The sequence below is a fragment of the Leopardus geoffroyi genome, chromosome D4 (genome assembly GCF_018350155.1).
Source record: "Leopardus geoffroyi isolate Oge1 chromosome D4, O.geoffroyi_Oge1_pat1.0, whole genome shotgun sequence".
Classification (NCBI taxonomy): Eukaryota; Metazoa; Chordata; class Mammalia; order Carnivora; family Felidae; genus Leopardus; species Leopardus geoffroyi.
This window is the reverse complement of record NC_059342.1, coordinates 19,226,998-19,243,390: the sequence shown is the minus strand read 5'-3', so window position 1 is coordinate 19,243,390 and position 16,393 is coordinate 19,226,998. Positions and strand designations below refer to the sequence as shown.

The following is a 16,393-nucleotide window of genomic DNA, read 5'->3' as shown; positions in this document are numbered from 1 at the left end:
ATCTGACTCTTGACTTTGGCTCAGGTCGTGATGTCACGGTTTGTGAATTTGAGCCCCACGTCAGAGGGCTGCATTAGCAGCATGGAGTGTGCTTGGGATTCTCTCTCTCTCTGCCCCTCCTTCACTCTCTCTCTTTCTCTCAAAATAAATAAACTTGATATATTAAAAAAAATGAAGATGGTGAACTGTATGTGTATTTTACCACAATTTTAAAAAGTAGTTTAAAAGCTTATTAAGTATGTGCCAAGTGTCAGACATTATTGTGATTTCTCTCTCTATATCGAATGGGGACTCCCAAATGTAGGGTGACGATCAGGTGGGAGCCGGTGGTGTGGGCGGTGAAAGGATTCAGCCAAGGCAGAACAAAGGAGATAGCAGTTTATTGAATACATTGCAGGAGAGCGGTGGGCAGGACCACAGAGGAGAGGCCATCTGCAATGAGGCAGTGGGAGGGGGCTGTTTCTAAAGGAAGAAGATGAGGAGGTATGGGGATGTATGAATTTTCCCTTTTATGGTAATTAAGCCTGGTTGTAAGTAGCCCATTGGTCAATTAGGGCTTGTGAATATTTTGAGGTGGGGCACCTGGTGGGTCTGTCTCCATTCAGCCTAGTGGTCACTGTGGGCCCTCTTCCCCTGTTCAACGTTCTGTTGCTCAAGCCTGTCGCCCAAAAGTGGCCTCTACAGTAACACCTGGCACAAGGGGAGATGATGTGAGTTAAAAGGAAGGTGGCCCCTGTCTCCCCTTATGGAACGTGCGGACTGGTAGGGGAAAACATGTCAAATGGAGAACGGCATTAATGAGCACAAGTGTGGCTGGAGCACATGCTATGATTGGTACCTGGAGAACTTACAGTCGGGGAACTTGACCTCATTAGGGAGGCCAGGCCAAGAGCCAAGGTGAGCAGGACGAATGTGCAGAGCATGAGCAAAGGCAGCAAGAAGACCAATGTGTCAGAGAGCAGAGGGTGAGAGAATGTGTGTTGTACGAAGAGGGTGGTGAAGACCCAAGGGGCCAGACCACACAGCCTTATGGGCCAGAGTGAGGAAGTTTGTCTTTCTTTCTGAGCAGAGTGGGATGCCACTGAGAGTCTTGAGTGAGGGTGGGGAGGTAGAAGAGTAGGTTTGGGTTTTGAAAAGGTCAGTCTGATGGAACATGTTTTCTTAGAAGGAAAAATCTTAACAAATGTTCACAGTTGTATCTCAACTATCCATGTGGAAAACTTGAGCGACTCTGTTTTTCAGGGCCCTTGTGCTAGGCCCTGCCCTGATGTTTGCAGAGACATCACAGAGACCCACATCCCATAAGTCCAAATAGTTGCAGGTTATAATTAAGCTAACAAACTATTATCACTATGTTCTATCCTCTGACCGTGGCAAACATGTCTTTAAAATGTCAAAAAAGATGTGTACAACTATGGTTTTTATGTGACTAAGTGTTAGCAGAGTTCCAGAGGATGAATTTGTCTGTAATTGCATTGTCTGGTAGTCTGTTGGGCCAATGAGATGTGGATGAGTAGTAAAGATTTTATAATTAATCATTTATGACGCCACAATTTTTTTGCTGCCATTATGGAAAAATCAGTATATTTTAATTAAGGTTTTCATATAATTTGCGCTCTTTTGACAGAAATACTGAGTCAGACAACTTCTTTTTTTTTTGCAACAGCTTTGTTAAAATATAATTTGAGTACAGCACAACTCACCCATTTGAAGTTACAATTTGGCTTGAATCATTTTAGTTCTGAGATAGCTTCTCATAAATCTTCAATTTGAAGAAACTTTGCCCTGCTGGGGGCATATTGACATGAATTGTTACAAAATTCTTAAAACAATACTGAGATTTGAAAATGAATCATGAGTATAATATAACATGACTTGTTCCAAACATGGTAATGGGATCTCCTACAATAAATTATCTTTTTTTAAGCTATAATTGACATGTAACATTATATTAGTTTCAGGTACAATAAATTATCACAGAAAATGTTAGAAAATATTTTCATTGCATCATATCCACCTTTATCACTTACACTGTAACTGTCATTGTCTTGTCAAGCATTATCTCAATCTAATGTTAATGTGGAGTCCTGGTTGAGGTGCCTGGGTGGCTGAGTTGGTTAATCGTCCTACCTCAGCTCTGGTCATGATCTCAAAATTTGTGAGTTCAAGCCTCACATCAGGCTCTCCATTCACAGCATAGAGCCTACTTGGGATTCTCTCTCTCTCCCTCCTCTCTCTGCCCCCTCACACTTACACTTTCTCTCTCTGAAATAAATAAACTTTTTTTAAAAAGTGGAGTCCTGGCATCTTATGTCCCACATGTTATGCCTGGAAATCTCAGAGCAGCAGGAATGGTTTGATCCTGTAAACTGTTCCTCTGCTGCCACATGCAGGTGTTGTGAGTTTGGAGGAGGCCCTGAACAAGTTGGAATAGGAGGAGTAGCCAGAATACAGTCACTTGGCACAACCGGGGATGGTGCTGGATTGTGCAAGGATCACTTGTGCTCACGTATCTGAAAGGCAGGAACTGACGAGTGAATAAGACTTTGATCCTGTTGCTGAGGTCCTCCCCGTGCACTGATGCAGCCTCCATCACCACTGCTGCTGTATTAGCGGTAGTGAAACCCTTAGACGTTTGGGGCTTTCAGACACAGTTGCCAGTTATCAGAAGGAACTTAGGAAAAGGGATGTAGGGGAGCAGTTTCCTGGGGCCTAAACAATGCTGGTTATAAGAGCTGATGGTTAGAATTACTCCAAGGAACAGAGACACTCACGTACCCTTAAGTGTGTGTGTGTGTGTGTGTGTGTGTGTGTGCGCGCGCGCATGCATGCTCGCATGTGTGAGAGGGAGGGAGGGAGAGAAGGAGTGGGAGCACAGGGTACAGAATAGGGACTCCTCTGCCTAGGGTCAGGATACTGACACCATATTACTGGCAGGATACTGGCAGGCCCCTTCCAAGTTGACCCAATCAACCCTGTTCATCACAATACATACCAACACAGCCAGGAGGTCCCCTCTTTCCTAGCGTGTTCCTTTTGAAGACTGCTGACTGCATTCTCCCCTTGTGTTGTCTTACCAGGAACTGGTGAAAGTGGCAAAAGCACCTTTATCAAGCAAATGAGAATCATCCATGGGTCTGGCTACAGCGATGAAGACAGGAAGGGGTTCACGAAGTTAGTTTACCAAAACATATTCACCGCCATGCAATCCATGATCAGAGCCATGGACACCCTGAGGATACAGTACGTGTGTGAGCAGAATAAGGTAAGCGCCACAGGGGTGTTGGCCCTATTTGTGGAGGCATGCGTTCCTTCTCTAGAGAGCATGTACATCTTTTGACAAAAAGATTTATAGAGTGCTTTGGTTTTGGAGGCCAAAGAAGATCTGGGGCCCAAACTTCAGAGGAGTGTGATGAACTTAGTTAGCTCTGTAGTCTTGTCTTTCTGCAGGAGTTCTCTCATGGAGGTACTGTGGTGCTCCCCAGTGCGCTGGGATTCAGAAAGGTGGGCATTAACATTGCTTTTTTCAGGTGCTGAGAAAAGGTAACCCATTAATTTCTTCATTGGCACAGTGGAGATCGTGGGCTTACAATGGCCAACTTTCCCAGAATTCCCAGTCATGGGAAGCAGGGTCATAAATGATCTGCAGACCACTCAGAGCAATTGGTGGGTTTTCTTTCTTTATTTTAGGAGCTAGGTAATGGTTGAGGAGAGTGATACTTACGTCCCAACTAGCAATGGGCTCTCATAAAGTACTAGTTTCAAGCTGGCTTTACTTTTGCTATCACCACTGGTTATTTAAGATATAATTAAGTTTAAAGTCATAGGAAAATAAGATAACCAGGAATGTGGAAGGACAAGGGAAATAAAATTGTATATGGTATGTTGGAATGCAAATCTATTGCCAAATACTATATCTGAGTTCATTAAGAAAATAGAGAGGAAATAGTTTATTTAAAATAGTTGATACTGAGGGAGACGCCAAGGTGGCTCAGGCGGTTAAGTGTCCAACTCTTTTTTTTTTTTCTTTTATAATATATGAAATTTATTGTCAAATTGGTTTCCATACAACACCCAGTGCTCATCCCAAAAGGTGCCCTCCTCAATACCCATCACACACCCTCCCCTCCCTCCCACCCCCCATCCACCCTCAGTTTGTTCTCAGTTTTTAACAGTCTCTTATGCTTTGGCTCTCTCCCACTCTAACCTCTTTTTTTTTTTTTTTTTTCCTTCCCCTCCCCCATGGGTTTCTGTTAAGTTTCTCAGGATCCACATAAGAGTGAAACCATATGGTATCTGTCTTTCTCTGTATGGCTTATTTCACTTAGCATCACACTCTCCAGTTCCATCCACGTTGCTACAAAAGGCCATATTTCATTTTTTCTCATTGCCACGTAGTATTCCATTGTGTATATAAACCACAATTTCTTTATCCATTCATCAGTTGATGGACATTTAGGCTCTTTCCATAATTTGGCTATTGTTGAGAGTGCTGCTATAAACATTGGGGTACAAGTGCCCCTATGCATCAGTACTCCTGTATCCCTTGGATAAATTCCTAGCAGTGCTATTGCTGGGTCATAGGGTAGGTCTATTTTTAATTTTCTGAGGAACCTCCACACTGCTTTCCAGAGCGGCTGCACCAATTTGCATTCCCACCAACAGTGCAAGAGGGTTCCCGTGTCTCCACATCCTCTCCAGCATCTATAGTCTCCTGATTTGTTCATTTTGGCCGCTCTGACTGGCGTGAGGTGATATCTGAGTGTGGTTTTGATTTGTGTTTCCCTGATAAGGAGCGACACTGAACATCTTTTCATGTGCCTGTTGGCCATCTGGATGTCTTCTTTAGAGAAGTGTCTATTCATGTTTTCTGCCCATTTCTTCACTGGGTTATTTGTTTTTCGGGTGTGGAGTTTGGTGAGCTCTTTATAGATTTTGGATACTAGCCCTTTGTCCGATATGTCATTTGCAAATATCTTTTCCCATTCCGTTGGTTGCCTTTTAGTTTTGTTGGTTGTTTCCTTTGCTGTGCAGAAGCTTTTTATCTTCATAAGGTCCCAGTAATTCACTTTTGCTTTTAATTCCCTTGCCTTTGGGGATGTGTCGAGTAAGAGATTGCTACGGCTGAGGTCAGAGAGGTCTTTTCCTGCTTTCTCCTCTAAGGTTTTGATGGTTTCCTGTCTCACCTTCAGGTCCTTTATCCATTTTGAGTTTATTTTTGTGAATGGTGTGAGAAAGTGGTCTAGTTTCAACCTTCTGCATGTTGCTGTCCAGTTCTTCCAGCACCATTTGTTAAAGAGGCTGTCTTTTTTCCATTGGATGTTCTTTCCTGCTTTGTCAAAGATGAGTTGGCCATACATTTGTGGGTCTAGTTCTGGGGTTTCTATTCTATTCCATTGGTCTATGTGTCTGTTTTTGTGCCAATACCATGCTGTCTTGATGATGACAGCTTTGTAGTAGAGGCTAAAGTCTGGGATTGTGATGCCTCCTGCTTTGGTCTTCTTCTTCAAAATTACTTTGGCTATTCGGGGCCTTTTGTGGTTCCATATGAATTTTAGGATGGCTTGTTCTAGTTTCGAGAAGAATGCTGGTGCAATTTTGATTGGGATTGCATTGAATGTGTAGATAGCTTTGGGTAGTATTGACATTTTGACAATATTTATTCTTCCAATCCATGAGCAGGGAATGTCTTTCCATTTCTTTAAATCTTCTTCAATTTCCTTCATAAGCTTTCTATAGTTTTCAGCATACAGATCTTTTACATCTTTGGTTAGATTTATTCCTAGGTATTTTATGCTCCTTGGTGCAATTGTGAATGGGATCAGTTTCTTTATTTGTCTTTCTGTTGCTTCATTGTTAGTGTATAAGAATGCAACTGATTTCTGTACATTGATTTTGTATCCTGCAACTTTGCTGAATTCATGTAACAATTCTAGCAGACTTTTGGTGGAGTCTATCGGATTTTCCATGTATAATATCATGTCATCTGCAAAAAGCGAAAGCTTGACTTCATCTTTGCCAATTTTGATGCCTTTGATTTCCTTTTGTTGTCTGATTGCTGATGCTAGAACTTCCAACACTATGTTAAACAACAGCGGTGAGAGTGGGCATCCCTGTCGTGTTCCTGATCTCAGGGAAAAAGCTCTCAGTTTTTCCCCGTTGAGAATGATGTTAGCTGTGGGCTTTTCATAAATGGCTTTTATGATCTTTAAGTATGTTCCTTCTATCCCGACTTTCTCAAGGGTTTTTATTAAGAAAGGGTGCTGGATTTTGTCAAAGGCCTTTTCTGCATCGATTGACAGGATCATATGGTTCTTCTCTTTTTTTTTTGTTAATGTGATGTATCACGTTGATTGATTTGCGAATGTTGAACCAGCCCTGCATCCCAGGAATGAATCCCACTTGATCATGGTGAATAATTTTTTTATATGCCGTTGAATTTGATTTGCTAGTATCTTATTGAGAATTTTTGCATCCATATTCATCAGGGATATCGGCCGGTAGTTCTCTTTTTTTACTGGGTCTCTGTCTGGTTTAGGAATCAAAGTAATACTGGCTTCATAGAATGAGTCTGGAAGTTTTCCTTCCCTTTCTATTTCTTGGAATAGCTTGAGAAGGATAGGTATTATCTCTGCTTTAAACGTCTGGTAGAACTCCCCTGGGAAGCCATCTGGTCCTGGACTCTTATTTGTTGGGAGATTTTTGATAACCGATTCAATTTCTTCGCTGGTTATGGGTCTGTTCAAGCTTTCTATTTCCTCCTGATTGAGTTTTGGAAGAGTGTGGGTGTTTAGGAATTTGTCCATTTCTTCCAGGTTGTCCAATTTGTTGGCATATAATTTTTCATAGTATTCTCTGATAATTGTTTGTATCTCTGAGGAATTGGTTGTAATAATTCCATTTTCATTCATGATTTTATCTATTTGGGTCATCTCCCTTTTCTTTTTGAGAAGCCTGGCTAGAGGTTTGTCAATTTTGTTTATTTTTTCAAAAAACCAACTCTTGGTTTCATTGATCTGCTCTACAGTTTTTTTAGATTCTATATTGTTTATTTCTGCTCTGATCTTTATTATTTCTCTTCTTCTGCTGGGTTTAGGCTGCCTTTGCTGTTCTGCTTCTATTTCCTTTAGGTGTGCTGTTAGATTTTGTATTTGGGATTTTTCTTGTTTCTTGAGATAGGCCTGGATTGCAATGTATTTTCCTCTCAGGACTGCCTTCGCTGCATCCCAGAGCGTTTGGATTGTTGTATTTTCATTTTCGTTTGTTTCCATATATTTTTTAATTTCTTCTCTAATTGTCTGGTTGACCCACTCATTCGTTAGTAGGGTGTTCTTTAACCTCCATGCTTTTGGAGGTTTTCCAGACTTTTTTCTGTGGTTGATTTCAAGCTTCATAGCATTGTGGTCTGAAAGTATGCATGGTATAATTTCAATTCTTGTAAACTTATGAAGGGCTGTTTTGTGACCCAGTATATGATCTATCTTGGAGAATGTTCCATGTGCACTCGAGAAGAAAGTATATTCTGTTGCTTTGGGATGCAGAGTTCTAAATATATCTGTCAAGTCCATCTGATCCAATGTCTCATTCAGGGCCCTTGTTTCTTTATTGACCATGTGTCTAGATGATCTATCCATTTCTGTAAGTGGGGTGTTAAAGTCCCCTGCAATTACCACATTCTTATCAATAAGGTTGCTTATGTTTGTGAGTAATTGTTTTATATATTTGGGGGCTCTGGTATTCGGCACATAGACATTTATAATTGTTAGCTCTTCCTGATGGATAGACCCTGTAATGATTATGTAATGCCCTTCTTCATCTCTTGTTACAGCCTTTAATTTAAAGTCTAGTTTGTCTGATATAAGTATGGCTACTCCAGCTTTCTTTTGGCTTCCAGTAGCATGATAAATAGTTCTCCATCCCCTCACTCTCAATCTAAAGGTGTCCTCAGGTCTAAAATGAGTCTCTTGTAGACAGCAAATAGATGGGTCTTGTTTTTTTATCCATTCTGATACCCTATGTCTTTTGGTTGGCGCATTTAATCCATTTACATTCAGTGTTATTATAGAAAGATACGGGTTTAGAGTCATTGTGATGTCTGTATGTTTTATGCTTGTAGTGATGTCTCTGGTACTTTGTCTCACAGGATCCCCCTTAGGATCTCTTGTAGGGCTGGTTTAGTGGTGACAAATTCCTTCAGTTTTTGTTTGTTTGGGAAGACCTTTATTTCTCCTTCTATTCTAAATGACAGACTTGCTGGATAAAGGATTCTCGGCTGCATATTTTTGCTGTGTAGCATACTGAAAATCTCGTGCCAATCCTTTCTGGCCTGCCAAGTTTCAAAAGAGAGATCAGTCACGAGTCTTATAGGTCTCCCTTTATATGTGAGGGCACATTTACCCCTTGCTGCTTTCAGAATTTTCTCTTTATCCTTGTATTTTGCCAGTGTCACTATGATATGTCGTGCAGAGGATCTATTCAAGTTACGTCTGAAGGGAGTTCTCTGTGCCTCTTGGATTTCAATGCCTTTTTCCTTCCCCAGTTCAGGGAATTTCTCAGCTATTATTTCTTCAAGTACCCCTTCAGCACCTTTCCCTCTCTCTTCCTCCTCTGGGATACCAATTATGCGTATATTATTTCTTTTTAATGTATCACTTAGTTCTCTAATTTTCCCCTCATACTCCTGGATTTTTTTATCTCTCTTTTTCTCAGCTTCCTCTTTTTCCATAACTTTATCTTCTAGTTCACCTATTCTCTCCTCTGCCTCTTCAATCCGAGCCATCGTGGTTTCCATTTTGCTTTGCATTTCGTTTAAAGCGCTTTTCAGCTCCTCGTGACTGTTCCTTAGTCCCTTGATCTCTGTAGCAAGAGATTCTCTGCTGTCCTCTATACTGTTTTCAAGCCCAGCGATTAATTTTATGACTATTATTCTAAATTCACTTTCTGTTACATTATTTAAATCCTTTTTGATCAGTTCATTAGCTGTTGTTATTTCCTGGAGATTCTTCTGAGGGGAATTCTTCTGTTTGGTCATTTTGGATAGTCCCTAGAGTGGTGAGGACCTGCAGGGCACTTCCCCTGTGCTGTGGTGTATAACTGGAGTTGGTGTGCGGGGCCGCAGTCAGTCCTGATGTCTGCCCCCAGCCCACCGCTGGGGCCACAGCCAGACTGTGTGTGCCTTCTCTTCCCCTCTCCTGGGGGGGGGGGGGGACTCACTGTGGTGTGGCGTGGCCCGTCTGGGCTACTTGCACACTGCCAGGCTTGTGGAGCTGGGGATCTGGCGTATTAGCTGGGGTGGGTAGGCAAGGTGCACGGGGGGCAGGAGGGGCAGGCTTAGCTCGCTTCTCCTTAGGTGATCCACTTCAGGAGGGGCCCTGTGGCAGCGGGAGGGAGTCAGATCCGCTGCCGGAGGTTTGGCTCCGCAGAAGCACAGAGTTGGGTGTTTGCGCCGAGCGAGCAAGTTCCCTGGCAGGAACTGGTTTCCTTTGGGATTTTGGCTGGGGGATGGGCAGGGGAGATGGCGCTGGCGAGCGCCTTTGTTCCCCGCCAAGCTGAGCTCTGTTGTCCGGGGGCTCAGCAGCTCTCCCTCCCTTTGTCCTCCAGCCTTCCCGCTTTCCAAGCAGAGCTGTTAACTTATGACCTCCCAGACGCTAAGTCGCGCTTGCTGTCGGAACACAGTCCGTCAGGCCCCTCCGCTTTTGCCAGCCAGACTCGGGGGCTCTGCTTGGCCGGCGAGCCGCCCCTTTGCCCCGGCTCCCTCCCGCCAGTCCGTGGAGCGCGCACCGCCTCGCCGCCCTTCCTACCCTCTTCCGTGGGCCTCTCGTCTGTGCTTGGCTCCGGAGACTCCGTTCTGCTAATCCTCTGGCCGTTTTCTGGGTTATTTAGGCAGGTGTAGGTGGAATCTAAGTGATCAGCAGGACGCGCGGTGAGCCCAGCATCCTCCTACGCCGCCATCTTCCTCTTCCCCCAAGTGTCGAACTCTTGATCTCAGTTCAGGTCTTGATCTAAGGTCATGATTTCAAGGCCCAGGTTGGGCTCCATACTGGGTATGAAGCCTACTTAAATGAAATGAAATGAAATAAATAAAAAAATTAATACCAGGATACAACATGACATGATAAAGGAATATTCTAAGATGAGTCTTTTGTGGGTCTACTAAAAAGAATTTAGCTGCTACAATGCCAGCATTGCATAGGCTTTAGGATAGACCCCAACAACAACTTTATCACAAACTTGTAGCACCTACATTCATGTATATTTTATACATGATATACGAAGAGTTTCAGAGCAATCAATCTAAATTTTTATCACTCAGTGACCAAGTTACATAGGAACATAGCATGCACCCAAGTTTTGACTTGACTTTACATGATGTCTGCAACCTCACGTCTTTACCACCATTTCCTTGCACTTTTGAAGAAATGAAGGAATGGATCTTGCTTCAACCTTCAAGAACGTTGTGCTGAAAAATGTGTGTATGTGGGGGTGGGGTGGAGAATTAGCCTTTAGTGTATCTGGTGCCAAGCAGTGTAAGAGGTTACACACTGAGCCATTGGAAGCTTCTAGAGGTGACTGTGATGATTCCATGATACACTGGTTTTGTATCTGATTGAAAGTGCAGAATTATTTTTTAATCACTTATCCAGTTGACCCTTGAACAACGCAGGTTTAAACAGCGCAAGTCCGTATACATGGAGATATTTTCAATAAATACAGTACAGTACTATAAATGTATTTTCTCCTATGATTTTCCTCACATTTCCTCTAGCTTCTTTCCTGTAAGAATACAGAGTATAACACACCTAACCTACAAAATATGTGTTCATCAACTGCTTATGTTATCAGTAAGGCTTCTGGTCAATAGCAGTCTGTTAGTAGTTAAGTTTTGGGGAAGTCAAAAGTTATATGCACGTTTTTGACTGTTTAGGGGTAGATGTCCCAACTCTGATGCCGTTCAAGGATCCACTGTACCAGGGATTTGGAAAATGAGGCCACCTGTGGAAATTTAGGATTATTTCAAAAAAGAAGTATGTCAGGAACATCCTTGTGAAGATTTTAGTTAATCCATTTGCCTTTGTTGGAAAATGCATTTTGTTTCTCGTTCATCGTGGGGTGATGGGGGAAGCCTGGAATTTAAGGGATGGACTTGTAAACAGGTCTACTGGGAAGGAAAAGCTCAAGTGTAAGTTCATTCTATTTGCCTTGGCGACGTGTTTTTTTTTTTTTTTCCAACGTTTATTTATTTTTGGGACAGAGAGAGACAGAGCATGAACGGGGGAGGGGTAGAGAGAGAGGGAGACACAGAATCGGAAACAGGCTCCAGGCTCCGAGCCATCAGCCCAGAGCCCGACGCGGGGCTCGAACTCACGGACCGCGAGATCGTGACCTGGCTGAAGTCGGACGCTCAACCGACTGCGCCACCCAGGCGCCCCGGCGACGTGTGTTTTTAAAACCCAATCAGGTTGAAAATCAGCGTCTCTGGATTTTGGTTTTGTGTCGTTTTCCCTCAAGGTCTTCCAGAAGTACTAAGGGGTTTATGTTTTAAGCAAAAACATTTTTATGGGGTTTGTCATTCGACCACTTCCTCTTTCTCTCTTGGTCTTAATTCTTCCTCATAAGGCCGTGTCCACTTGACCACTAATCTGCATTAGGTTCCCAGGGCTGCTGTAACAAAGTACCTCAAACAGGGTGGCTTAAAACAGAAATACATTCTCTCTTGGTTCTGGAGGCTACAAGTCTGAAGTCATTGATTGGTTCCACCTGGAGGCTCTGAGGAAACATTTGTTTCAGGCTTCTCTCCTAGCTTTGGGCAGTGCTGGATATCCTCGGAACCCTTTGGGCTTGTAAACATGGCATTGCAGTCCCTGCCTGTCCTCACACAGGGTTCTCCCCTGTGTGAATCTGTTCTCATGGCGTTCTCCTTTTTGTGTCCAAATTTCCCTTTTCTTCTAAGGACACCAGTCATTGGATTAGGGCCCACCCTCATCCCAAGTAGGATCAGAACTTGATTACACCTACAAGGATTTCCGAATAAAGTTGCTTTCTGAGAAGTTTGGGATTTGCATGAATTTCAAGGGGATATTATTCAACCCAGTACAGTCTGCCCTCTGCGCCCCACCCCCCATTCATGTTAGTCCCATATGCAAAATATATTCGTCCTGTTCCAATACCCTCCAAAGTGAACCCATTCCAGCATGAACTTAAAATCTTGAATCTAATCGCAACCTCAACTGAAAAGGTTTCAAATCTCATCATTTAAATCCTCTAAATGAGGTGAGGTTCTGGATGTGGTCTATGCTGGGGCCAAATTCCTCTCCTATCTTCTTTTCATTTGTTGCATCTGGCTCTCTTCTCAATGCCTTCTTTCTATTTCAAGTACCTACATTTATGCTTCATAAACTTCCTCTTATCCCTCAAACAAATGCCTGGGATGAATCACAGGCTTTACAAAGAGGCATAAGATTGAGTAGAAACAACATTGGTGGTTCGTTCCCAAAAATCTGGGCTCTATTCATGGCTCCCCTGTGGGTCTGGGGCAGAAGTCAGCAGTCTTTCTGTAAAGGGCCAGAAAGTAAATATTTTTGGCTTTCCGGGCCATATAGTCTCTTTCCTGCTCTGCTGTTGTGCAAAATCACCCATAGGAGAGGTGTCAACAAATGAATAGACTCATTGGAAGCTCTATTTGCAAAATGTAAATGCTATTCTTAACCCATGGGCCGTACAAAAACAGGCCACAAGTGGATTTCATCCACACTCTGTGGTTCTCCACACCCAGTCTTAGGGGAAGCCATATAACCTCCCTGGTTTTGCACTTCCCCAAATGTTAAATGTGGACAACACATGCTGTTTCTACATCATAAGCCAACATGAGCAAAAAGAAGTGCTTTACAAATGAAATGGCACTACAGAAATACAATACAGAAATATTATTGGGGCAGTGTCAAAAACCAAAAGTGGACTCATTATTTCTTCTATTTGTTAAGGTCATTTTCATCCCTTCATTGTTTTTCAGATAATTTTTTTCTGTGGGCTAATCCTGATTCCAAATGAGAAACTGTCACAAAGTACCATCCTCAGATCACAAAATGATAAAATGATGAGTGTTCATAGTATTAAATAACTTAAAGAAGCATGGGGTCACCGGGGTGGCTCAGTCTATTAAGCATCTGACTTCAGCTCAGGTCATGATTTCACAGTTTCATGGTTTCCAGGCCCGCATCCAGCTCTGGAATGCTTGTGGTTCAGAGCCAGCTTGGGATTCTCTGTTTGCCTCTCGCTCTACCCCTCCCCCACTCTCACTGTCTCTGTCTCAAAATAAATAAAACTTTAAAAAAAGCACGATACACGTTTTCTCTACCAAGCATTGCATCACTTGAAACAAACGATTAATTAGGAGGGAGATGAATAAAACCTTAAGTAACTTTGAGTTTTACAAACATGCACTCCTTTCCTCACTTCTTATTATGGACTATTTAATTACATTTTCTTGGTTTTTTTTCAGAGGTGGAAGCACTTTCTTAAATGTAGAAGAGAAGTAACTGATTTTAGAGGGTCTTATGTTAAATGTTAGTGATTTTATTGCTCAGCTAGGTTGTTAAAAATCTTTGCCTATTTATTTGACAGGCTCCTTAGGAAAGGAAATTTATCAGAAATTTAGTTGAGCTTTTGGTTTTTAGCCAACATGGTTTTTCAATTAAGATATGTAGCCTGGGGGTTCCTGAGTGGTTCAGTCGGTTAAGCGGCCAACTTCGGCTCACATCATGATCTCACGGTTCGTAGGTTCAAGCCCCACGTCAGGCTCTATGCTGACCGCTACAAGCCTGGAGCCTGCTTCGGATTCTGTGTCTCCCTCTCTCTCTGCCCCTCCCCTGCTCATGCTCTGTCTCTCTCTCTCTCAATAATGAATACATGTAAAAAAAAAAAAAAAAAGATATATAGCCTGGAAGATTATTTTCTTATACCTCACCTTTTATTTTTTTAAAGAAATGATGCACAGATGTTTGCTCACTGTGTTGGTAAGCCTTAACTTTCATGAATGTCTCTCAGGAGTGTCATATGAGCACAGAGTAGAAGTTATGGCTTCTTGAATAAACACTGCTCAGTGGCAGGGCTCCCAAATTGGAGTCTGCTTCTAATTCATGTTTACTAGTGATGATTTCACTGAAGTCCGAAGAGCTTCATATTTTTTTTTGCTGTTTGTAGTGTGTCCAGCTTGGGACATTCTCATTCTAGGCCTGTCCTGCAGTGCAGAAATGCATTGCTTTTTATCCTTCTAAAGGTTCTGCAGAATCTGCATGGATGACGCAGATTGAGCGTTTCCCAAGGGGAAAGGAGAACTCTGCCTGGCTTCTCAAAAACCTTTTTGCTCTATAGTCGCTGATCCCTGGAGAAAAGAGTAAGGTCTTCAGGATCTTCGGCAGCTGACTCTCGCTTCTACCCTGCCTTCCTGCTTATGGGAGTTCATCACAACACTGGGGTCACCTCATATTTGCATGTCATTATGCACAGATAATTGCAAGGGCTCATCACAAAACAAAAACAACATCTTAAAAAGGAGAGTTAATAATTAAGCAACAAGAGGTCTGTTTTGCCTGCCATCCACTCTGAGAACCTAATTAAGGTCTGAAATTCCCTTCAAAAAGCATCTTACTGTTCCATGATTACTTTTGCTGAATTCCAAGGTTCAGCTGAGAAGATGGGCTTGGGCCATCCTGTCAACCACAGCTGAATGGCAGAACTGGGAGCAGGGGAGGGGTGTTGAATTTCCTGACAAGACCTCTGCTAGTTTTGTTTGAAGGTCTGCGGGTCCTGCATTTGGGTAGCAGGATGACTTTGTCACTGGCTCCTTGCAGTGTCTTGAGTTTGGGCACCCACATCCCCCTCTCCTGACTTGTAGGTTTCTCAGGATGTTGGAAACAGTCTTTCTCAGTCTTGGCTGTACATTGCAATCCCCTTGGCGGGGGGGGGGGGGGGGGGGCTGCTGCTAGGGTACCACCCCCAGAGAGTCAGAACTGAGTGTTGTTGGAATGTGGCAACTTAAAAAAATTTTTTTTCAATGTTTATTTTTTCTTGAGGGAGAGAGAGAGTGTGAGTGGGGGAGGGACAGAGAGAAAGGGAGACACAGAATCTGAAGGAGGCTCCAACTCTGAGCTGTCAGCGCAAAGCCCGACGCAGGGCTTGAACTCATGAGTTGTGAGATCATGACCTGTGCTGAGGTCGAACGCCCAACCAACTGAGCCACCCAGGCACCCCTAGATGGACTTTTAGAAGCTTCCCCAGTGCTTCTGATTAGGCAGCCACAATTGAGAACCGCTCCTATAAGTACCTTAACATTATTTGAGGTGTTCAATCTGGGTTCTGGTTTCCTGTCAACCTTTCCAGAATGGGGAGGGAGAATTCTGGTAATCTATTCCATGGAATTACCCAATTAATCTCTACCCAAAGGTAAATTGAATGGCCAGCCCTGAGGATGTTTGTTTTGTTCAGCTGAGCTGGGCTGCCTTGATGAGTTTTGTGATGGTGGCATCTCCGGGTGACATATTTCATTTCAGGGCAGGCTCTGTGTTTGTTTGCTTTGAATTTTGCAGGGGCCTCGCACTACCTCATACTGGGATCTTCCAAGGGTGGGGTGAAGGGAGAAGAAGGAGCTGTATCTTAATCTCCGGAGGTTCTGTCACCAGTGCTTTCTTATCCTCCGTTTCCTGTTGTTACAAAGAAATGATCATTTCTTTTTTGATCAATAAAGAATCAGGGATGATGGTTAGGTTGGTACTATGCCCAAGGTATAGATGCCATTTGTAGTAAAAAATACCTTGCAATGTTGTAAGTGGAGATATTACACTAGGAAATTAAGTGGTTAAATCTTTTTACTCATCATTAATAAGATACTTGTATTTATTGACATGGTAATTCACCAGGTATACAACTGAAATATCAAATATCCTGCTTCAGGGGCACCTGGGTGGCTCAGTTGGTTGAGCATCCAACTCTTGCTTTCAGCTCAGGTCATGATCTGACAGTTCATGGGATCGAGCCCCACATCGGGCTCTGCTCTGACAGCATGGAGCCTGCTTGGGATTCTTTCTCTTAGCTCTCTCTCTGTCCCTCCCCCACTCACATGCATGCTCCTGCATGAGCTCTCTCTCTCTCTCTGAATAAATAAAAAAAATCCAACTTCACATTAAAGCAGTGAAGTGTAGTATTTATGGGTCAAGGTCACAGGACATTACATTTTGTATATAACTCTTCCAGCTTAACTTTATTCTCAGAAGGCAAAGGGATGAAGTTCCAGAAGGATCTATTAAAGACTCATGTGAGGAAGTCAGGCACAGTCAAATGAAAATGGTAAATTTATGTCACTTTTTTTATAGAAGAGTTTCTCAGAGCTTGAAGTATT

General features: G+C 42.9%; 1 protein-coding gene across 2 annotated transcripts in view; it reads left to right on the top strand.

The window, feature by feature from the left end:
* Positions 1-16,393, top strand: part of GNA14 (G protein subunit alpha 14) — a 209,111-nt gene that overhangs the window by 108,774 nt on the left and 83,944 nt on the right. For both annotated transcript variants that reach the window (XM_045469048.1, XM_045469049.1), the window contains exon 2: positions 3,081-3,265. In XM_045469048.1, the coding sequence (XP_045325004.1) occupies positions 3,081-3,265 (185 nt within the window). The remainder of the gene's footprint in view (positions 1-3,080; positions 3,266-16,393) is intronic.